Here is a 24,940-nt window from a genome sequence, read left to right on the forward strand (position 1 = left end):
AAACGATTCGAGACAAAATCTTTCGAAAGGAAGCGAGATGGGTTAAGAGAATAAATTGGTGAGCGCTCAGATTGTGGCGACAGGTCATTAGTAAAATGTCTCTGTCGCGGCCGCCGAGCAAGCTTCCTGGAAATATTAATGACACTACACTGTGTGTCACATCCTACTTACTTACTTACTGGTATGGAGTTAAAGATATATCAGTTGAACAAGTACAGCCAGCAGCAGAAGTAGATGAGAAGTTGTGGTGCTCAAAATGATCTAAACACTATCTTATTACCTTGGCAGTAGAGTCATGTGTAGATAATTTTGAGCACCGTCACACATCCACTTCTGCTGCTGACTGTACAGCAAGCATTTCGGGATGACAGAAAATCATATTTACGACGCACTAAGGCTTAATTATTTATTGAATTTACAAAAATATACAAAAAGTACAAAAATTGTTTAAACTGTACTTAATTAAGTGTAATTCTAGTATTGTTATATCTAATTATAATTAAGTATGGTTTATGTACAACGTCATTCCAATATAAATAACAATATTTACACAGCAATAACTAAAAATTCGTTCATACGTTTATATGAATATTTTAGCTTTGCTTAATTACTCCATATTACACATAGTAATTACGTTACTTCTATATCCCTACCACAGGTACGAAAAATGGAAAGCCACATAAAACTGGAAAACTTCACAAGAAAATACACAACTTTCAAGTTTTCGTGATCTTCACAAAGGCTATAAATCTCAACATTCTGCAGCTTTTGCACTGTTTACTGCTTACCCACTCGCAATATAGTTTATCACATGTTCTACAAATAACAACGCACTCGCTTTAAAGTTTGGTTTTGAAAACTAGCGTGCTATCATAATCACAGTCACTGAACGTTTCGCGCACTGAGTTACACACGTTAGATTTATTTAAAGTTTTTTTCTAAAGAGGAACCTACATATGGGAACCCGAGACATCTTTTTAACCTACATATGGAAATGGTGCGAATGGCGCTGGGAAATATCCAGGGAAACCGGCGCTTGGCTGAACAGGCAGCGAAGAAGTGACGTAGGACGTGAGCACCGTGGGCACAACTTTGGTCGTGTACAGCGTTGTGTAAACAGTCTTCGCACCGAATGTCAATTTCAAGACTTGACTGTCTGTTGCTGTCACTTCCGTGTTCATGACAACTGGCGTCGAAGTCAGTGAGAATTGTTGTTGTTGAGGGAACAGTGGATTCAGTTGCTGTAATGGCAGGGCGGGAAGACTACTGGTTCCTATTTCGTATTCCGTCTTGGTTACAGTAGCCACTGGTCTAGATATAGTGCTATGGACAGTGCTCTTGCCATCAAAGAATGGAATCACATGGGATTCGTAAATTGTTTCGTATTTCAGGACTGGTTTAGATGTAGTTACCACGTTCGGTATTTGTGCAGCAGCAGCTGGGTTAAGGAGCCTCAGCAATGCCAGTTGTTGTGCTTGTTCCGGAGTTAGAGCGGGCGTCGGTGGTGATGGTGCTTCGGTAACATGATTGCCTTTATTTTGGCCGTGAGCTTTCTTGAGCCTCAAGTGGTTATCTGGTAATCTGTATTTATCTACTTCAGCTAAATCGAAATCAGATCCAATGTTAGCCAGATCTAGGTCAGGTGGGAAGACTCGTCGTGGCACACCGTCTTCTTCTTCATTACTGTCTCCAAAATCTAATTCCAAATGTAGTTCAGATCCTGCTTCGTCAAGCCGACTGTTAAATTCTTTGAGAGTTTTACTAGGTATAAATTGGAAGTAGTCCATTGGTGGCAAAGTCTTAGTTGCAGTAACAAATCTTGTTATTTGATATGTTTGGATGAATGTTAGACTGCTTGTTAAGTTTACATCCCTTACGACAGGCAAAATGTGAGTTTTCAACATGTGCTGTGTTGTGCTGAATGTTTCGGTTACTGTTTCTAAAGGTGGAGTTTCCATGTCCGAAGACAATGTTATAGCCGGCAGGGTAGCTATGCTTGAGTCCAAATTATGATCTTTACCATAAGGAGATGCAGTAGCTAGTATATTTTCAGTCAGTGGTTCGTTCAAAGAGCTTGGTGTATTAACGGATGCTGTTGGTTCTATACGTTTTTGAATGGTAGACGTGACGGTGATAATGCGAGTATTTTTGACGCGTCCAACCTGAAAAAAAAAACAAAAACAATTTTTAGCACTACGAAAAAAGAATAACAAATTTGTGGTTTTTCAAGTAGAAAATCTAACCTGGAAAGTGTAGGGAGACTTGATTGTAGCAATTTCGTAATAAACGTCTTTAAAGTCAGCAGGGGTAGATATTTGAACCTTTAATGTTTCAACTGGCGGTGGTTTTTCAATTGAATTATCATCGTCGTCATTTTCTAATAAAGAACTGGCACCGTTTTGAGACCCTTGTAATTCTAGATCGTTGTCAACTCTAGCTTGTGGAGAAAGATCGTTGAAATTGATGTCCTCAAGAAGAGGATTTGCATTAGGCGTCGTTGGTTCATCATCACCCATGATCTTTCTGATCGTGACTTTGGGTTTGGGGCTTGTTTTATATTGCCAACGTCCGGAACCTGGGGTACGATTAAGTTTAAATTTATAGACACTAGTCGATGCGACCGGTGTAACTTGTTCGACGGGAGTAGCTTGTACACGGGGTTTGAAACCGCGCCTCGATTGGTTGTCATTGTTTGAAGGTGTGACAATTGTTTTATGACTAGAGTTGCGGTTGCTCTTTCTCCTGTTGGAGAACCCTGGGGTGGCGCTTTCACTGAAAACAGAGATAGTTGCCAATTGAGGTACAATTTGTGGTCTGCCGAAATGGTGGCTGAAAATCGAAAAAAATCAAAATATTATATTGCTTATGAAATGAAAAACCTGTTATCAAATTGTATCTTTAAAAAATATTTGTTTTAGGCGTTACTTTGCGGAGAACTATTTTAATGAATTACATTTTTATCTTGCTTCTCCACTACCAAACGTGCACCATAGCCACGTATGTGCGACATATTTTTAACATGCAGAACCAGACTTTCTTCGCATCACATGTGTGGTGTACTTGTTAGTTGGATATGTGTGACTTTTGTATTGTTTTATGTGAAAAAGAAGGAAGGCGGGTAGTGGAGAAGCAAGTTTAAAGCAGAAGCACATTTAAGTTTAAACTGTTATTTGATCAATATTCGTGGCAGCTGATGATGATGAAAGGTCCCTTAAAAATATTAAATATTACCTTTGAGCTCGTTGAGTATGTGAAGAATTACGGTTTTTAAATTTCTTGCTTGGTGCAGGAGCTGGATCGTGGTTTTCGTTATCAGAATTGCTTTGTGGACGATGACGGTTTTTAAATGAACTACCGCTAGACGTTTGCCTACGTGGTTTACTGAAACTACTTTCTTCATCGCTTATTGAGGGAGTTGGCTCCAAATTATGTCTGTGGTTCTTTGATATCGAAGGCCCGACAGTTTTTAGTATTCTATGAGTTGGGCTAGGAGCAATTTTTGCTCTATGACCGGAGGATTGTACTATTTTCGAGTTGCTGTTTAGAACTTGAGCATACTTTCCAGATATAAAAGTACCAATGACGCTAGTTTCATGCACAGTGGTTACGCCGTCTTTCACAATTGTACCTCCAAGTGTAGTCACAAGGCCGATAGGATGTTCATCGTCATCCAAAGGCGGATTTGGTCTGTGTTTCGGTCCATGCTTAGGTTTCTGTCCGTGAATTTTAGATGGACGTAAATTAATAACTTTGTATGTTTCTTCTACAAACTCTGATGGTTGGCGAGACAAAAAGTCATATTCCGGTTCTCCAATATTGTTGTTCGTTACAAGAATAGCTGGCTCTTCATCAGATTGACTTGATTTGACTTCTACAACGCTACTTACTTTTGAATTATACACAGATTGTGGCGAATCCTGTTTTACTTCAACTTTACTACTTAAAATAGTTGGTTTTGTTTTAGGAGCGTCAGGTTTTGACTTTTTATTGGACTGAGAACTTTTAGGTTTCGAAGAAGCTGGTTTTGCCGCAACACTTTCTACAATTTTTGATGGCCCGGCTACTACTTCGACTTTTGTTATTGTTTGTTTCTGTTCTTTAACAGCCGATTTGGGAACGTTGGCAACTTTGTCGTCATTTTTAGAAGTAACTACCGAAACAGCACTGGACACAGCAGCAGAACCAGCGAGTTTGTTTGTTTTGTCTTTGTCCGCAATTTTACTAGGCTTGATAGCTTCTGGTTTTACACTGGTAACTGATGGCGGTGGGGGTTTGGTATCAATTATGTTTTCTTGAACAGATTTTTCGGTTTTCGGCGGTTCTGAAAAACAGATGATAATGTTAATAATATTTTTTTAATATGTAATAAGTTGTGAATTTTCCTATGGACCTCACATATCTTAGGTTTGGTTAGGTTTATATTCTTGGGTTTCAGCATAGCTGGACGCTATTACTTAAACAAATAGTTCACTTCGATAAACGTTAAAGCGTTACATTTCAGATATTTCTTTGTTTTCTCTTGAGACACACCGCCGGCCGGCAAGACGTTGCACTTATTTATATCTCAGCTTGCGTCGACACTGCCAGTTTACCTATTTGCTGGATTTTTGTGTGAAGATATCGGTATTATAGAATTGAGAATCAGTAGCCCAACATCCTGGCGAAGGCACTAGACCATACTGGGGTGGGCACGGCCCACCCGGCCCCCCTCTATACGCTGTTGCTGGCCCGAACGAACTTGTCAGAACAAGTATTGCGCGGCGCGTGTCTCTTTGTTAAATAGTCGGTACTCGGTACTTGACTAAGGATAAATGGACTTGAGGAAAGTTAACGAAACGTAACGAATCTGTTAACTTAACATTTTTTTTTCACATAAAACTGACCGTGATTAACCCTATCTCACCTGAGGTTAAGTAACAACAACTACTGAAATATTTTTGATACCGAAAGCTCTGGGTTTGAGTAACTCAAGTGTTATAGTAAAATGGGACAAATGAAATCATTTGACCTAGTCCCAAACTAAGAAAAGCTTGCCCATATTCCTCGTAGTACCTACCACCAACTTGTACTATGAGTAGGTATTAGGCAACGGATAAACATACATATATAAACTAGGGTGGAATTTTCAACAACGTTAAAATACCTACGTGTTTTTTTTGCCCATGACTTTGTACGCGATATAGGATAAATAATTCCCGCAGGATAAGAATAAATGAATTCTACGCCCGCGGGCGTTTACCTTTACTTGCCCGAATTTCACTTGCCATACCAACGTTTGCCATAAAATATATAGAACCGTGCTGTTTTCAGGATTTTTTTAAATGTCATCATATAAAATGCAATAGGTTAGGTTAAGTTAGTTTAATATCAACTCTGAAGAAATTACTATTTCAGAAATAAATTACTTTATGGCAAATGAAAATTCTAGAAAACGATACATTCGGGCATATGAAATTCGGGCAAACGATAAAGAACCGCCCGCGGGATAGACAACACCTTATGATTTAAAATAAACTTTTTTAGCTACCTACTTTTTCCTCGGGAAAACGTGAAATTCCCGAGAGATAGAAATAGTGACCTCTGCCTTTAGAGTAATAAAAAAATCTTTCACTAATAAGAATTGTAGCTTTTTCTGATTGACAAAGCGTCGGTGATACTGCAATACCGCGTAACTAGCATTTTCCATAAGGTCTAATTTTCGCTGCCAGAATAGTACCATATGTTAGTACTGTTGGTACAGTGGAAATTATACCTTATGGAAAATGCTAGTTACGCGGTATTGCAGTATCACCGACGAAAGGCTACTTTTATCCCAAGAAAGTGTAAAGTTTCCGCGGCATATTAATAGGATCTATTTTAAAATTCTTTAAATGTCAATAAGAGACATGGTAGCTTTATATTCTTTCGAAGTTGAATTCACTTATTTTTATACCGCGGGAATTTTGCATTTTCTCGAATCTAATATTTGTCCCGGTCGGGGATCGAACCCGGGACCTCAAGCTTCGTAGGCAGTTCATCTAACCACTAGGCTATCATAAATAAAAAACAAATGTATATTTGACCTGGTGGGGGTGCTGACTGTGGTGAGAACACCATTACGGTATTGCCTATCGTCGTAGTGAAGTCCAGGAACCCGTAGACTGTCTGCGTGAGGAAGTTCCCGGCCGGCGGCGGACTCGGCGCTTGCGGTGCTCCTCCATCGTACACCGGGCCGTCAGCTAATACTATGCTATCTGGAAAACCAAAAAATATGGAATATTATTAATTGCACATTAAATAAATAATTGCCTATCAATTTATTATCATCATTTATATACTTTTGTACATCAATTAAATTATTTCAATACAAATAAACTAAATGTTTAGCAAAACTAGTAGGTATTGCAGATAATTCGAAAATGTACATCAATCTACAATTACAAAAATACTACAATCACATCAAAAACACTGACTGCACAGCAAATTAACTAGAGCGTGCGTAGATGATACTCATTCTCATAGCAAAATAACTTTTATTGACAATTTGGCACCGGAAAATTAGGTGCGACCACAACGTGCGAGCCGAGCGAGCGAAGCGAGCGCGCCTCGGTAGCGGTCGGCGAAGCGTCAGAACCTAATTTATTAAGGAAATATGGTTATGTAATTTAACTTGATGTTAAAAGTATAGAAATGCTGAAAATAAATTGATAGGTAATAATTATGGTGTACTTCATAAATAATAAGATGATATGTCAAATAAAATACTGTTTCATTTATGTAAACTGCTGTGCGTTATATGAATATAGAAGCTAGATTTAAATAAAAAAGAGTTACAGGGTATGATGTGCGTTAGTCATTTTTAGCTGTTCAATAATAAAAATGCTTTACTTTAAGATAAATAGCGGTGCGCCACGAATATAAGTTGCGGTTTATTACGTAATATTTTGAGTGGAGTATTTTTCTGTGCAATCAGTAATTTTGATGTGAATTCGGTTTTTTTTTTACATTTTATAATGCTAGCTTTAGACACTAGTCCTCAATCTCGTAGGAATTTCGGAAAATCCCTCCCGTCTTTGTGCTCCTGTATGACCCTCAGGGAATATCTTTATTAAAATTCAATTCTCTAGCTCCAGTGGTTTAGGGTTTGCATTGCCTGTCGTCAGTGAATCAGTCAGTCAGTTACGCTACTCTTTTATAGGTTTAAAACAACTATAATGTTATAAAAAGGTTGTCTTAAGTCTTAATCATAATTAGGATTAAGCAACAGGTCTGTTTACCGTACATATAAAATTGTTTCGATGATCACTAAAACTTTTGACTTGTATTATAATTTGTCATTTACTTTCATCGATTCGTATTTAAATCCATTTGTGCCAACAAAAGCTTCAAACGAAGTAAGTACCCTGATAAAGAAGAAAACCAGTGTTGGTATTATTTCAGTGCCATTGGCTGGCAAATGATCCGTGATAGCACCTTCATATGGCTTAAAAAAGAGGGTGTGTAGGTACAAAACAAAGCCATCGAAGAGATAAGAGTATCTTAAAACTAATGACGTGTTATGCCGTTTAGCATGGCAATGTTATGTAATGTTTCTACACAAATATGATTACAAATAGATCAATATTCGATCAGCTATGAGGTGTTAAGGTTAATACACTTTACATATTCTGTGGCTGTAAGCTAATATTTTCGTTACTCAAACCCGACAGACAATCTAAAAATCTCAAACATAATTTAAGAAATCACCATTTATAGGGCTTGAATCTGAGTGTTGGTCGTATTTGTTGGAAGCCAAGAGAGACTTCTATATTACCATAGGAAAAATATAATGTTGCTATGTACAAAAATAGATTTCAAAACTTAAGTACAAACAAAATAGCAGTAGAGTCAGATAAAGCCAGGAAGTTGTCCATAAACATAGGTAAACTATCGGAACATTTTGTTGAAAACTGTCTCCGAGGGTAACATTGTCGCCGTGCATTTAATATCCGGCTCCAAAAGGTAACAAATTCAAAGGGGATTGTGTTGCTGTAGCTCTTCCCTTCCGGACCATTTGCCAGCAAGTGGGCTGAGATAGTCTGCCTCAGATAAGGACGGAGAACCTCAGGCCTTGTGATGTTTATACTTTCAATTACTTAACTCCAAACATTCCTACCTATACACTTAGAAGCACGATATGTGATACCATTCCGTGGAGTACGTGTGCTTAACCTGTGTAATGGTTACGGTTCCCCGAAGTACCTTCTTATCTTAACAAAGGAATACGCAATTGTAATTGAAAACTGCCTTGTTCGTTCATGTAGCTTCGATACGAGTGCCTGAATGCATGCCGAGTTTATATAGGATGAGTATAACATTTATTTATAATAAGAGTGTACTTGTTAATAGTTTAAGAATTGAGAAACGATTTAAGGTAAGGTTTGGTTGGATGAGTTTTTGAAGTATTATAGTGGTCTGAAAGATGCAGAAGCACGAAAATAAATGGATTTTCCTACCAACGAATATAATTCAATAAAATTCTGTTTTTTTTCAAACGGTTGAATCTGGCTTTTGTATTGAAATTCCGGGATTTCACATATTTAGTTGATTAAAAATAAAAAATAAATATCACGGGACATTTGACACAAATTATTGGCCTACTCCCAAAGTAAGCAAGGCTTGCGTTATGGGTACTAGGCAACGGATAAACATAGATTCCTAAATAGGTACACGCATACGTAAATACATATTACACCCAAGTCATGAGAATAAATATTCGTATTTTTCATACAAATCTCTGCCCCTGCCGGGGATCGAACCCGGGGCCCCAAGCTCAGTCATTTCCATGTTGCATGAAGGACATCCGCGTCGAGCTTAATGCCTTTGGGCTTTTCGATTATGATACTCATCGAAAATTAAACTAGCTATATTCAGATCGCGAGAATGTCAGGATAAAAAGTAATCCACGTGTTTAAGCTATTTGGATACGAAAGTGTCTCCAAATCTGTTCTGATTTAGCGTGACTTAGTAACAAACACATAGGTACACACACAATCACAATAATAATTAAAACCCGGATTTTTAATCCCAGGGAAAAAAAAAATTTCGTCATTGTAAAAGTGACTTTTCAGGGGATTTCAAGGTATGGGCCCGCTAGAAATATTATATAAAGTTCTGTTGTTACCATGTTTTGTCTATTTTCGACAAAAGAGTCGTTTTTACGGGAGACAACTTATAAAAGTCGTCTTTTGACCGAGAAGCACCCGGACTGGAGTCCATCCTTTCATACAACAATGAACGAAAAATAACGGAAACCCTAACAATGAACAACTTAACTACAATAAAACTATAACACCAATGTGGACAGCGTGGACAGTAAAAAAAATTACAGAACAAGAGTTACAGGAAAACACTGAACTGACGTCTAGCATCAAGTGGCCCACAGCCACAGCTTAAAAACCCGGGTGTAATACCAGGACAATAAATAAATTATGCATACGAAAACAGTATTATCTTTGTAAATTAATATATCAAAGTGTAAATGCCAAAATAAAGATCAGTAAATTAAAATATTTTATCTTGATTAAGAAATACAGTTTTTTAATGGGAAGTCGATTTCTGGCAAATGTGGAAAGAATAAAATATCTTGAATTCTGCGAATGTTTTTTGATAACAGCAACACCTTTGCTTACGTTTTATCCATGGGATTAAAAATCCGGGTTTAGAGATGGGCCGAACATGGGTTTCACCGGATACTAATATTCGGCCGAATGATCGGCAAAACTATTACTGAACCAAATATTCGGCATAATTGATTCCTTTACGTAAACAATACAAGTCTGATGCGCGGATGGAAAAATAACCCTCCCGCCCGCTAATCCCGCTGTACCTACCCGATGTTGTTCTTGCATCATCTAGTAAATAGTAAAACTTCAACACGTGCGTTTGTTTTGCTTATTATTTATTTCAAAAGTCTCTTTTAATGAGTTTCTTTTAACATAATATAAAGCCTCACTGTACCTCAAAAAAATAACACATTTAACTAGGCTCAATACAGTAAAAAGTTTAAGTACCACTTTGCCGAACATTCGGTGATTTAGCCGAATACTCGGCCGAATACGTATATTCGGTAAACCTGCCGAATATAAAACGAATATTCGGCCCATCCCTAATAATAATACTACATATTAGGACAAAAAAGTCGCCCACCCAGTATACTCGTACAAATTATAGAACATCACATATTTTAAGCCGATCCAAACTTCGATTATCCCTTGACTCGTAAAGAAAACACGCTTCAGTTCATGTAGATATGTCTATAAATTCCTCTTAACCTTTTGATTCAACCTTTTCATGAGCTTTGCATATTGAAATGTTTACCCTGTTCGGATCTCTTTGGAACTCCTTAATAACCGCAACGATAGGTATTTAAACCCCTTTACTGAGTAGCGTCGACGTCGTTATTGGAATATTTTTGAAGGTAAAAATATACGCAAAATGAATTCTCGCTGGCGTAAAGGAAGAATACAAGAGTATAAATAAAATTCAACGTCAAGGGAATTTTATTTACTTATAACTAGCTTTTGGCCGTGACTTGGTCTGCCAAGAATTCGTGTAGCGATATCCTGCGGGAACTATGCAGTTTTCCGGAATTTATGTGCAAAATTACATCTGAAAATTACGGTGAAGGAAAACATTGTGAGAAAACCTGCGCTAACTGCGAAGAAATTGTATGGTGTGTGTGCAGTTCCCAATCCGCAATACTGCCCAGGTACCCTCATTCTTAGAGAAGGCTTGTGCCCTGCCCTGGACGTACATAGACCGTGCTAAATATGTTCTTCCCAGGATCTTAACTAATCTTTATCAATACAAAATTACATCTCAGTCAGTTCAGGCGTTAACTTAATAATTAAGTGTGAAGAGCTAACAGACAGACAGTTACTTTCGTATTCATTATACTTATTATTAAGTATGGATTCCACAAATAATTATGCTCGGTGATTCATTTAATTTCAAATCAGAAGATTCACAACACATAACCGTACGTTTGCATGGAATGTTGCGTGAATAGCTTTAATTAAAATTGTGGTATTAACATTTACTGCAAATTGGAAATGTAAAATGCATAATGTAAGTTTCCTAAGAAATTTTAATTAGTCCGTAAGTTAGATCAGAAAATATTGGACTCGGGTTCTTTCTTTTGCCAATTAAACAAAAAAATATGAAGATATACCCATTTAAGTTTCCGCGTGACGACACTTTTAGCACGGCGTAATGCCACGGGCGTCGCTCTCGAACTTTGACCCGCTTCATCTTCGTCTTTCTTTAGGGTTCCGGAGCCAAAATGGCAAAAACGGAACCCTTATAGTTTCGCCATGTCTGTCTGTCTGTCTGCGTCCGTCCGCGGCTTTGCTCAGGGACTATCAATGCTAGAAAGCTGTAGATAATTTTGCACGAATATATATGTGAACTATGCCGACAAAATGGTACAATAAAAATTAAAAAAAATTAAGGTACCTTCCATAGACGTAAAGTGAGGGTGATTTTTTTTTCTCAACCAACCCTATAGTGTGGGGTATCGTTGGATAGGTCTTTTAAAACCATTAGGGGTTTGCCAAGTCAATTTTTCGATTCATTGATTTTTTTGCAAAATATTCAACTTTAAAGTGCAAATTTTCATTAAAATCGAGCGTCGCGTCGGTGGGTGGAAAAAATTGAAAAAATTCAAGATGGTAGCAAGTATATCAAACTTTCAAGAAAAACTATAACGGCTAAGTTTGCTTGAGAATGATTAGTAGTTTTACTCTTAAATGGCAGCCTAAGGTATAAAATATATGTAAACTTGGAAGATTCCGTATAAAATACGAAATCCTTAGAAAAATATTACTTAATTTTTTTGGAATGGCTACGGAACCCTATTTTGGGCGTGTCCGAAACGCTCTTGGCCGGTTTTTGTTGTCAAATAAATTTCCAATATTTACTGATAATATAAGTGACGAACTAGAACTAAATAGTGTTAAAAACTAACTAAGTAACTCACTAGTTTGGCTCAGTGACCCAAAATGAGTCTTGGCCTCCGAAACGAGAGCTTGCCACTTAAGCCGATCCTGCGCAACTTCACGCCAATTGCCGGCTAGAAGCTGTCGCAGATCCGCCTCCATAGCGTCAGCCCAGCGATACTTCGGCCGACCAACCGGACGACGACCAGTTGGCCGTCCCAAATACGCCCTCTTGACCCCTCGATCCTCCCCCATTCGCAGCAAGTGGCCGAGCCACCGAAGCCTATGAGATTTAAATTCGCCGATTATATTAGGCTCAGCCACCAACTCCTCAATCTCGGCATTCTTGCGGATCCTCCAGGTGTCATCGTCTCTTCTGACGGGTGCCAGGATCTTCCGAAAAATCCTACGTTCAGTCACCAGAAGCTGGTACTCTTCCTTCTGGGTTAGAGTCCAAGCCTCGCACCCGTACATAAGAATAGGTCTTATGACGGTCTTATAGATACGCATTTTTGTACCTTTGCTGAGAAGCTTGGACACCAGTACCCTGTGGAGAGCTGCACTACACCGCAGAGTATTTTGTATGCGATTTTTTATTTCCTCCTCTCTTGTGTGTGTATCGGTAATAGTGCAGCCAAGATACCTAAATTTTTGGGCTCCCTGGTAGACTGAACCCCCAACCCGAAGACAGTCGCGCCGAGCACGCGTGTCTCTGTACCGCCTCATGTGGAGATACTCCGTCATGCCGTGGTTAATCCTGAGACCAATCTTTGACGCCTCGTGCTCCAACACCCCCGCAGCCTCCACCACCCGCCCGCGGCTTTCCCCTAATAAAGCCAGGTCATCTGCGTACCCTATCACCCCTACTCTACCGGCCTTAAGCAGGGTGATGCCTTGTCGCCTTTGCTTTTCAACTTAGCTCTAGAGCATGTCGTAACGGCAGTGCTGTCATTGGATGTAGGTTTGGAGCTGGGTGGGGTTAATAGTGTTAGTAACATAAAAACTTTTTTATTTGGCGAAACCTAATTTGGTAATACTGGCCATCAACGATGCCAAATATTTTTTAAAATAAACAAATAAGGTTGCTTTTCTATCATAAGAAAGTTAACACGCATTTTTATTTTACAAATTAAATTAATGTTGTTATAAACAAATATAATATTTTTTATACGAAACTACCAAATGTACTTACACAATTGGACGCTCACACCGAGTAGCACGATTAATTTGAGACTCATGGTGGCGGCGGAACTGCTTGAACCAGAGGATTATCAACACGACTTGGCTTGATCTTGACGTGTTGTCATTTTGAAACACAAACGTGATGCTTGTGGCGACACCTGTAACAAAAAGAAACACTATTAAAATCACGATTAAACGTTACCATGTAGATGGAATGAGGGGTTTCTGTGACAGACTAGTCGGCACTAATTGTCATGAGGTCCATTTGACAATTTTGACATTTGTGCGACGTTTGTGATTGGTTGAATAACAAAATGAGCCAATCGCAGCAAGATTGTAACGTCATGCGGACCTCTCGACACTAACGCCATCTAGCGATTTTTGGCCTGTTAAGAAACCCTCATTGAGAACTTTACTAATGAAAGCTTTTATTTAGGTTCACCGCCTTGACATTTAGCCGTTTGTTGCGTGTGTTTTTCTAATAATAAACTTGTGAGCAAAGATGTGATCAAAAATATCTGAACCACGACTCTATTGTTAACGGCGTAGAAGCGTGTTCAGATATTTTTGAGCAAATGTTTGCTCACAAGTTTATGAACTCGTGTGTGTTAATCCAGGTTGTAAACTATCCGCGTGTCTATTTCTTTCAAATCTGTTCAGCCGCTTATGCGCGATGGAGTACCTAACAAAAATACAAACATCCCAAATGACTCATTTAAGACAGAAGCATATATGTGAAGATTTGATGACAATGCGAGTCCAGTAAAATACAATAACCAAAACCGGCTAGTACCTATTAAGAACAAAATTTCGTAATAGTAAGGAGAAGGTAAGGAGCACCTGAGCACCCGAGCTTTTCGAGTAGATACTCCAAGAGAATTTTAGTACCTAATAGATAGTTCATGAGCTGTTATTTTTCTCACTGTAAAATATATCTCGAACAACTCATTGCTTAACTACATCGAAAAATTGCATCTAAAGAAATCGTTAAAAAAAGATAGGTAAGCATGCTCATTTAAATTAATACCATACATTATGTGTATAAAACGTAATGGCGACAAAGGAAATGCGCTATCGGAATGGGCAAGTGAATGCTAGTGCATATTTAAAACGTCCCCAAACCACAGAAACATACTAGTAGCTGCGTTGGACAATAACAATTATGGCGGCACTGAACGATCGGGCAAACATGTTAAATTTAAAAGCGATATTGGTTTTGCACAGCGAATTGTTCGTTGATCCAAATGGACACCGCCACCGCCGTTTTGCATATCACTGATTATATTGTTCATTAATGTTGATCCTACGATCATATGCGTACTCACTTAAGTTGTAATGTGTTCACAATATTTTGTGAAATAAAACCATTTTGACTGAGCTCGTGTTAGCCTCTTATGTTTCTTAAAATTGTGGCATTTGTGTTATTGTTCGTAGATTTTTAAATATATGAGTTTCTGTACGACTGAAAAAAAACGGAGTACACGTATTTGTCAAATTAAATATAATAAAAAAACTGATGAGTTTACTTATTTCTATTCTTTATTTTAACAAACACGAGAAATAAACACTCGTAAAATCTAGGTGTTTATTTTCAGACCAATTTAGTTAACACTACGTCAATTAAGTTAATTTTACTTGGACAACAGTAATCCTACACCGTTAGCTAAAAGCGTTAAATCGGTATTTATTCATTAATTAATATGTAATACCAACCTGAAAATGCTATGTGACAATGCAAATTCCACTAATACATGGTACTAGTACGAGTAATATTAATAATAATAAATAAATAAATATCATGGGACACTTGACACCAATTGACCTAGTCCCAAACTAAGCAAAGCTTGTACTATGGACACTAGGCAACGGATAAACATACTTATATAGATAAATACATACTTAAATACATATTAAACATCCAAGACCCGAGAACAAACATTAAATTAATAATTCATACAAATATCTGCCCCGGCCGGGATTCGAACCCATCATATTACATCAACCTATATTATATATTGTAATAACCCTTATTCCATGTAATACCACATGGCACCACCAACTTGTTCCACCAGTGGTAATACGCGATTAATGTTTATTCAAGCTTTTCTTTTCTTTCTTTTTCGAGATACTATCCTACATGAAATTACACAACCAATGAAAATGATTTTAAATAGGTACCTAACCCTAAAAAGTACTTGGAGGTCCTTAGTTATCTTAGCAAAAAAATATGTACTCAAAACAACATAAATCGCAGGCGATTACAATAATAATAATATAGTATAGTCTATGTAGTCTATTCATGTAGTAGGTATACGATGTGTATTATTACCAGTAATCGTCTTATGTAACTTTAATAACTGTTTTGAGAACATATTGTCAAATTTCCTCGTACCTATATTATGTGCCTAGATATCAATTGCTCAGATTAGTGTAGCTAAATACGGGCATTTACGTATCACGGAACAATGAAGAGCTGAGTTAGATTCCTAGTCTCAGAGACTCACAGTACTTTTGTGGTTCTAGTTTTGGTATAATTTAGTAAAAAAAGTATTTGACGTGATATATATATATATATTTATGAAGTAAGTAAATCATGCCATCCGTTGTCTGCTAAACATAAGCCAATAAGACACTGACAAAGGCATTAGACTCGGTACATCAACTGGCAAAGTTTCGTGTTATTATGTAGAGTAGACAATATGCATCTTTTTTTCTAACTAAACTGACATTATGTATTGAATTTACCGTCTAACATTCACCAAAAATTCCATTTCTATGTAGTATTTAGTTCTTGAAGTGCTCGAAAACATTCCATGAATGCCAATACATAGTCGGCATTATTTCATGCTGAGCCTTGTGGCGTAGTTTATTGAATGAAGCATAACCGTAGGTTCCTACCTAGGTACTTGGCGCGGTATATGTATGTGAGTAAATAATTATTTCACGCCACTCAGCGTCATTCGCAGTTTTTCTTTTTTTCTTTCAACGCTGATATGCGAGTGAGATAATACACATTCAATATATGAAATCCAGCCAACCGAGTACGTAATATGTCTCGAAAGAGGCACTGAAATCAATGACTTTGTGTATGTATTCGATGTCGCAACTAGTGAAGTAGGGAGGGTAGATTTCGACAGTACAAAGAAAAGCGAGCAATAGTAGTTATTTTAAAAGTGGAAGTAAAATAGGACACCTTATACATATGATTCGAATGTTAGATTACCTAGTTCAAGCCAGTGCTTAAGTCGCCTAGCCCTCACTATTACCATCAGAGTCTATTGACTGATCACTTCTGCAGATGAAGGCTCCAATTGTATCTGGCGTGTTGGCGACACATCCAAGTGTAGGTAAGCACAAAGCATCATCCAAGCCGAATTTCCGTGTAGATTGGCATCTATTGTTCGAAGTCCAGCCTGTCGACTGGCATTGCTGAGCGGTGAGCGTATTGAAAGCATTTGAATGGTTAGTAAGTTCCGATTGGAGGCAGCAGGCGCATCGCTGGAGTACTGAACTGAAATGTATGCACTGGAATTCTGTGTGACATTTACTTCAGTGATCTGAGCTGAGCTGATTTATAGATAGTTCAGTAAAAGTAGTTAATTAAAAACAAGGTAAAATATTTGAGAATAATTAATTAAGTCAGGCATTATTCTGCGGAGGTTCATATACATTAACTAAAACCTTTTACAAGTTACAACCTTCGCTTCTGGAAGTGAAGTACTAAGGTAGCAAAGATTGTAGTTTATTTTAAATACTGCTGGACAAAGATCAAAACCTTTACGGCACAAAAGAGGCATGAAAAGCGGCAATTTCAGCTGTCCCACACGCTGCACTCAGCTCAAAGATCCGTAAAGCAGTTTGCTTGCCACTCGAACGGTACCGTGACGATCGCGAGACACCTCATCGGCGCGTGAAAGGCTTTTGTGCGGTGTTATGAGCTGTGGAGTGTTTGCGCGGTGATGGCCGCGGCGGGGTGTTTGGCTGGCGGCCGTCTGGGCCATTCAGACGACGCTCATGTTACACTGGTAAGGACAGAGCAAAAATGTCTTATGCTTCAGAAAAAATCAAGCAAAATAATGCAATTAGCTCTGGCAGGTTACTCTCAGTCGTTCGTCTGCATCGCTTTAACGCCCACTGCGAACTACGGACACATACCTAGTTCGCACACTTTACTGATATTTATTTCTCGCTTGTCCGCAATATGAACAAAATGGTAAAACAATCAAAAATAAATAGCCCACTCTGCCTTAAATAAATCGAGTCATACCTAATAGCGAAAGATAACAAAATAAAAACGAATAGCGAAATAATAGCGAATTTGTTGGATAAGAACATCAAACAAGATTTTTTTCTGTTTAAACAATAGACTACATAATAAAGCCAAATTAACGTTAAACGTCTAGCCTGGCTCAATATATACATACACATATTGTGTGAAACCGTGGTTTAAAATACGTTTGCCATTAAACATTTAGCAGGCGCCGCTACGAGGCGTTTTAATGACTGCTACGCCGCGCCGTAGCCGCGCTCGTAGATAGTACACGGGTATCAGTAAATATATAAGTTTCTTTATAATGTACTAGCTGTTGCACGCGACTTCTTCTGCGAAGAATTCGTTTATCGCGCGCTGGGGATAGTAAATTTTCTGGGATAAAATTTATCCTATGTCGTTCTCTGAGTCTCACTGTCTCAAAGTATCTCCTTGCAGGTTACCGGGAGTTGGTCAATAAGGTCAAAAGTAAAGGCTTTTGTCCAAAAACTAGACATTGCTGATGCAGTACTTTTGACACCAGTCAAATTATAGCCAAGACATTACATCCTAACCTATTTTTCTTTATCAAGTTAACTTCGTCTGTGGCATTAATTTTTAAAAGTCGGTGTAAGAATAGATTGCTTCGGAATAGAATCGATTGTATTTGCCGTCGGTACCGGAGCAGAGAGCCGCTGGTTCATCCCTCTATTCAAACAAAATTTAATGAGGCGGCCTGCGCTGAAAAACTTAGCGGCGCTCCCACCGCACGCCGTGCTTTGTTCATATGATAAAAAGAATGACGATATTTTGAATACGCATATTCAAATTGCAAGTTTTTTGGTTTCATCCTTTAGTCGCGTACCAGCAAAAATATATTAAATTTCGAGACTTTCAATTTGGCAGATTCTTGGTAATTTATTTGAAGTTACAAATCCAAAACTATGATGGCTCGATCGTTTATTAATTATATAAATATTGTATCATTGCCAGCTTTCCCACCAGATGAAACTAGCATCTTGAAATGATAATATCTTTATTTTTCAACAATATATATATATATATAATGTGTGTATACCATGCATTTTAATTATATATTTTAGTCTCGCTATCGCAATAAATCATTTCAGGTTTCAGATTAGCAAAAAAACATAGTCAGGAGCACATAGAGTCTTTTTATTGTTATTTTGTAAAGCCTTTAATCTGTCTCAGAAATGTACAGATGTGCGTCACAATACATCACACCTTCGCGCCATTTCTATAGAGTAAAAGGTACCATTCTCCATCTAATTCCAAGAAATATAATGTAATAATGGCTTCGCGACTGAAAGGATTTCATAGCGTTTAGAAAATCAGGAACTGTTGTGAGCTAATAAGTACTTATTCCGACGATAAAATGGTTTATGTTACGTTGAACTGAATCGGGTTGTTGCAATTTCTACCTATAAAAATAATGTCCCATGCTTTGATAAAGAGAAAAAAGGTCGTGACCTCAAATAGATCCACGTATGTCTCAGAAGGAAAAACAACATCCAAATGTTATATGGGGTGTAAATCTGTCGTGAGTCGGTAGTATGTAAATATTGGGCGACCCCTGTAGATAAACTGGAGACGAATGTTGTCCGGTAATTTATGTTGGCAAGCCTGCGCCTATTGCCGGCGGACAAACAACGCGTCCGTTCGAGACCAAATTTATATTCCAAGTTTTGGCGAGCCGACGCTACCCGCAGGAACGTCCCGCGCCGACCGAAACCGATAAAGAACTTACCAGAAGTGATACAAATGAGCGTAAATAACAGAAAACCCCGATGCTTATTCTTTGTTTGCCAGAGAGTTTTCGTGTTTACACAACGGGAAACTTTGCGGGATCACGTCTGAATTAGAAACGATGTAGCGATGAGATGTTTGATTCAATGAAACGTAAGGATGCCAGCGTATACGAGGTTGACGCTATATTATGTTAAATATACAAGGCTCGAGGACGCGGCCGGCGGCGTACAGCCGTTTTGGCTGCATCCCAGACACGTTTTGCATTTTATTCAAAACGTTGACTTGGAGGATAAAGTTTTATTATTTTACTACTCTGACGTGATCCGACTGCACCTGGGCCGCGTGTCTGCAAGAAGCACTGATATGTCTTACTCTTAGTCGGATTCTCGCAGGTAACGTATAAATTATGACTAGGTACGTTTATAGCGAGGGAAAATTAAATCGTTGAAAGTTATTATGGCTGGCACGCACTCTCCGGACTATAATAAAGCGAAAATCGTTCAAGGGTGAGAAGGGGCTAAAAGGTTATGAAAATATGTTTCAGAAGTTTCAAGTCTATGTTTTTGCAGCGACGTGTTAAATGAACAAATCGTCTGAAATTATAAGTGTTGTGCGTCGATTTAATGGCATGGTACATACAAAACAAGAGCGTGGTTAATCGAACTTGTAAAATAGCTGAAACATCTAGGTTATTACATTTGAAAACCCCGCACCTTGACCTATAGCACTGTACCTACATACCTGCCTGGAAACATAAAATCCGATGATCTTTCTGCATCTAAATGTGGCAGACAGCCCTCTGCGCCAATGGTAACCGTGGTCTTACAAATTGACCTTTAGCATGTTTGCTAAAGTTGAACATTCCAGACGAGATTCCGTTAATCGAATACACATTTTGGAAAATCCCATTTCGCATGACTTAGGTTTGAGCTGAATAATGTTCTGTTCATTCAAATCCAAATCCATTACAAATCCCATTGGATATTTTTAAATGGATAAGCGCCCCACAAAATATACACAGTATAATGTACCAGCGTATAATGTCCAACCAAACCGCTTTTCATTTTAGACATTCGACCGCATCTCATTCGAATGCAAATCCATTATGCGTACCGCGAAACGTCCAATACGAGAATACGTTTTACATGCGCAATGAATATTAAAATAACATAAGCGGATGTTTTATACAGCTTTGCCTTTAAACTGGAACATTGACAAATGCGTTCGAAAATAATGCTCATAGCTTTCGTGTTTCTCTAAATCATTTGCATAGTTTACTAGCACTAATAAAACTTATCGTTTCCCAGATTGAGAGGGATAAGTTGGGCACGGCGCGAACAATAACTCATATTAATCAGAAATACAATCCATGCATTCGCTAAAAGCGAATAAGTCGAGGCGGGTTGGTAACTTCCTCGACACGATTCGAGTTAAATGCTTGGGTAATTTCGTAAGGCGAAACCCGTGGGCTCGAGGCATTTGATCAGCACCGCGGCAGTGAGTCATTGGCGCAGGCCACGAGCCGCGAGGGCGCGCCTCCGACACAGTTTAGCACGATAACAACAATAGATCCTACCTAACAGCCAGCTAAAGGTTATCGCCGAACCTCCCACGTTTAGATCCGCTGTAGACAGCGCGCCGTTTATGAGCCTAAAAGCGCCCGAAATACAGACTTTAGGATGTTTTGATTTCCAATCAAAGCGATTGCGCTAAGTAGTTTTTCAATGTTATACAACGGTTAAATATCGTACAATAAGTCATAAATTAAGTCAATTAAGGCGCATAAGAAAACGCCCTATCCACTACGTGTCTTGAGCGCACCTGCCTCAAAGGTCACATTAGTCACAACAATATGAAACCACGTATTTATTACAAGGTTGGATGGGTACTCGTTTGAAATTATGGCGGTATTTGGTCGGAATCGATTGCGGGAACGAATTATTGTACGGACCAGAAATTCATTCAAATTATATTTTACGGCAGATTGCTCGCGAGGCAATCGACGGATCTTAATGCCGCCCAAAATATGACATATTTTATCAAAATATAAATTTAATTTATTTCACGGTTTGTAAACATACCTATTTTATTTTTCAAAGTAATAAATACAGCACTCTTGTAATATAAAATTGATTTAATGTAATTTATTTATATTAGACGTAGTAGAGGAACAGACAAATAATATTGAGCGATGTATAATAATTATTATAACCGGATGAAAGTAACTAAGTATTACTGTGTAAGATTTTGCTATGAAACGAATGGTTATTTCACTCTTATTGAGACCTTTTGTAGTTAGGATTGTATAGGAGCATTTGGATGTCGAGATTTATTGCACAGCGTGGCCTACTTCCCGATGTTTGTTTGTCGGCGCAGCAAGGGTTGCCGAGCTGGTGGGTAGGTAAGGTTTGCGCGATCTCCTAGTTCGTCTATTGTGCGCGGTTGAGCGGCGACAGAAGCCTCTTGGCGAGATCTGCGTGCCATTGTTGGAGCCGATCGATGCCCGTCTGCGGCACAAAGGATAAGGGAATATTGTTTGTCACAAAATTTATTACGAGGCACCGCGCGATGGAAACACGACCAATAATACCGCGCCGTTGAGCAAAACATATTTCGAATATGCCAGCTTACGAGTAAACACTAAATAGCTTCCGAACATTATCATACACGTTAACATCCAGAGAATAAGATTCGTTTTGACGCTCATTATAGAACGGCATTTGCAAAAACGAAATAAGGGGTAGGCTTTCCGTGAATGTAACATTGTACCAGTTTCTAATGTTGGCGAAGGAATCACACGACTTTGTTGGCAGTGCTTATGAATTGTTGAGACTTCAGGCTAGACGGTTATGCTATAAAATTTTAACGACCCATGGAAGCTGGCTCCCGTAAAATGGTCGCACAACAAATTGCGATATTAATCTCAGGTAAAGACGGAATAAGTGCTTCTATAACGGTAAATGCTGTTGAATGTGCCGTTAGAACACTTCCAGTCAAAATCTAGATAAAAGATGTTTTGATTATGGAGCGCTTGCAATACGAGTAGGTACATTTGTTTTAAAGTTTTTCGGATAAGTTTCGTGAATGAACGTTTTATGACGTATGGCAGTCGCTGCTACAATGCAAAAACAACGTGAGTCTCTGCGACTGGCCGCGGCCGCGTCTGCGCCCCGTGTGGGACGGCGACTCCTCTCTATACGGGCGTAGCGAAACTAATTAATTAAGCGCTACGAAAACTAACGCTACGAAGGTTGACATTCTTTCCTCTACTACCATCGTTCGATTAATTATGCATGTGCATAATGAATACCATTTAAATTCATCAGTATGACTGCACTCCGTCCGAGAGCTCTGTTTTGTTTCATCGTCGTTAAAATCAGAGCAAAGGAAAATTTATAATTTCCCGTTGCGGTGATGATTTTCATTTGCATTGTAAGTATTGACAGAAAAATCTCTGTAAATCTGTGGGGAATTGCGCATTAAATAAAACATATTGGGTAGCTTGTGATCGACTTAAAATCAGAATATGATTTCCATTTATCTGTTTCAACAGAATTTTGAAATTCAGATTGGTGGAGCTCCTAGCCATTAATGGATGAATAATACCGTCTCTTCGAGCGCGCCGTAATGGTCGCTAAAGTATAGGCCGGGCTCGTGTACAAACTACAAACGTTTAAAGTTTTTATTTATTTTATATGTAATTGTTTCACGGCATTGTGTCACTGATATTGGTTGGCGTTTTTATTTTTTGTTTTCACTTAGGTATTTGGTTATGGTTAATTTCAGGGACCGAGAAAGGAATAGTTGCCCAGTTTTAAGGGTAAATTCGTTTTATCTTAGTTATACTGGGACTAGCTTATCCCTAAAATAGCTAGCTTGACCCTAATAAAATTAAATACAAATAAGTTACAGGTCCATCTAAGGACCCAATTGCCCTAATGTATTTTACCAGACACAGTATTCTGATATTCAGATCAGTGAGCAGGAATCGATAGGACGGGCGCCGAGTTTAGACGCCACATTAGACTTCGTGACTCAACTAACTTACAGCCCCACATGCATCTACTCGCCACTTAAAATGCACAAAGATTAAAAAAAATACAACTATAAGGAACAGCAACAAATATATCTAGTTAAAAAATGTCTTGTTGTTAAGTATAAAGGAACGGGAGAAACGCTTAAAATTATCAAATTATTCAAAAATAAGACGTTTCCTGTGCCGGTCAAATCTGCAACTATGATAGTTTCGATACCTAATAATGTTTTATACTCTGTGGCCGTGACACGAACTTGGCAGCGTAATTTGGGCTAATCGACGCACGTCGCATGTTGATGCATACATTCGAGCTGTATTAAGATATTCCATGTTATTGATCAAAATTATCATACCTAAAACCTGGCAGACACTACAATTGTATACTAATGTGCGTTAACCTACCGACCTCTTAAATGATTATCCGCGGTTAAGACTTCGAATTTGGCACGAGGTAACGCCGTCTAAAAATATCTGCACAAAGTTATTATGTTCTCATAATGTACTAATACGTCGCAGAAATAAACATACATAATTGGAACATCAAGAACATTTATTTGCGAGTATAACTGTAATCCGATTTAATACAGCAATCAAAAAAATGTTTTACTTCTTTTTGAAACTGACTTACTTTTTGAACTGGATCATGCATTGAGTTGCTTTGCATCCAACACCAAACGACGGATATATAGACGACAACAGAAGCTTTGACTACGCCTATGAGTCAGGTACAAAGGTGTGCATTACGTAGCTCCACATAACACGAAAGTCACGTTCGGCTTTCATTTGTGGCGTGCACGTGTATCGGTATTGGTTCTAGTCCGGTCGGCAAGTGCTCTCGTTGCTCCAGCGCTTTGCGGTCCGAATACCACTCATTCAAATAAGCTAGTTTATCCGCAGCCCAAACTCGGCGAGAAGGAGCGCCCTGCAATATCGACAGCCCTCGACCGATGTAGTACTTACATTTCATTCACTTTTACGAGAGGCAACGGACGCTCATTTTGCTTATATCGGTAAAAAGGTAAACGGGAATAAGTGGGGTTTAGTTTGATGAATCTTCAAATGTTGGCGGGTGTGTAAATAAAGGGTTTTCTTCTGCATGTTTTGCAGGTTCGGGGATCTGTGAAAGGATTCTATTGATGATTGTAATTTACTCAGACGTGCCTGGTATAATTCAGAAACTACGCAGAATAGTAAAATAATAAAACCATGACGCGGGTGCTCAGACTTTGTATTAAATTCAATTTAATTTGTCATTTATTTGTGACATTAATTTATTTCATTTGCTTGTTGACTTAGAATTGTTTGTATATTCATTCATTTTCAAGTATTTATTTATTAAATGTGTATTCAAACGTTTATCGGAATAAATAATAACTTAACAAGATTTTCTTAAGTGTTGCAATACTTGAGATGCTTCTACTTGGAGCGAGCGAACATTGAGCTAAATCCGCAGACCCGTTTAGGTCATTTCGTTCAGATTATAATCAGATGGAAACGTAAACAAACTTTTCCAGCCACGTGACCGGCATCGCAACGGCCGAGACGATTCTAATTTCACGGCGTGACTAAGAGATCTCCTCATTTTCCTGACGGTTGCGGATATTTTCAATTTTCCCAACGGCGGCTCCTTTTTATTAGTTGTTGTTTTGTCTTGAATACTAATCGGGAACGAATTAACATTCACGTGACATCTTCCTTTGTTTATCCGAAACGCGGTGTGGGCTAGGTGCCACCATTCAAACGTCA

The 24,940-nt window shown here is 38.4% G+C and overlaps 1 protein-coding gene across 3 annotated transcripts in view; it reads right to left on the reverse strand.

Annotated features, from left to right (window-relative positions):
• Positions 1–380: 380 nt before the first annotated feature.
• Positions 381–24,940, reverse strand: part of LOC141444921 (uncharacterized) — a 137,687-nt gene continuing 113,127 nt past the window's right edge. For all 3 annotated transcript variants that reach the window (XM_074110704.1, XM_074110711.1, XM_074110695.1), the window contains 5 exons: positions 13,150–13,297; positions 6,063–6,233; positions 3,232–4,321; positions 2,244–2,772; positions 381–2,162 (listed from right to left, as the gene is read on the reverse strand). In XM_074110704.1, coding sequence (XP_073966805.1) covers positions 978–2,162; positions 2,244–2,772; positions 3,232–4,321; positions 6,063–6,233; positions 13,150–13,195 — 3,021 coding nt within the window. In that variant the 5' untranslated portion in view covers positions 13,196–13,297 and the 3' untranslated portion in view covers positions 381–977. The remainder of the gene's footprint in view (positions 2,163–2,243; positions 2,773–3,231; positions 4,322–6,062; positions 6,234–13,149; positions 13,298–24,940) is intronic.

Source organism: Choristoneura fumiferana, chromosome 2 (assembly GCF_025370935.1).
Source record: "Choristoneura fumiferana chromosome 2, NRCan_CFum_1, whole genome shotgun sequence".
Lineage (NCBI taxonomy): Eukaryota > Metazoa > Arthropoda > Insecta > Lepidoptera > Tortricidae > Choristoneura > Choristoneura fumiferana.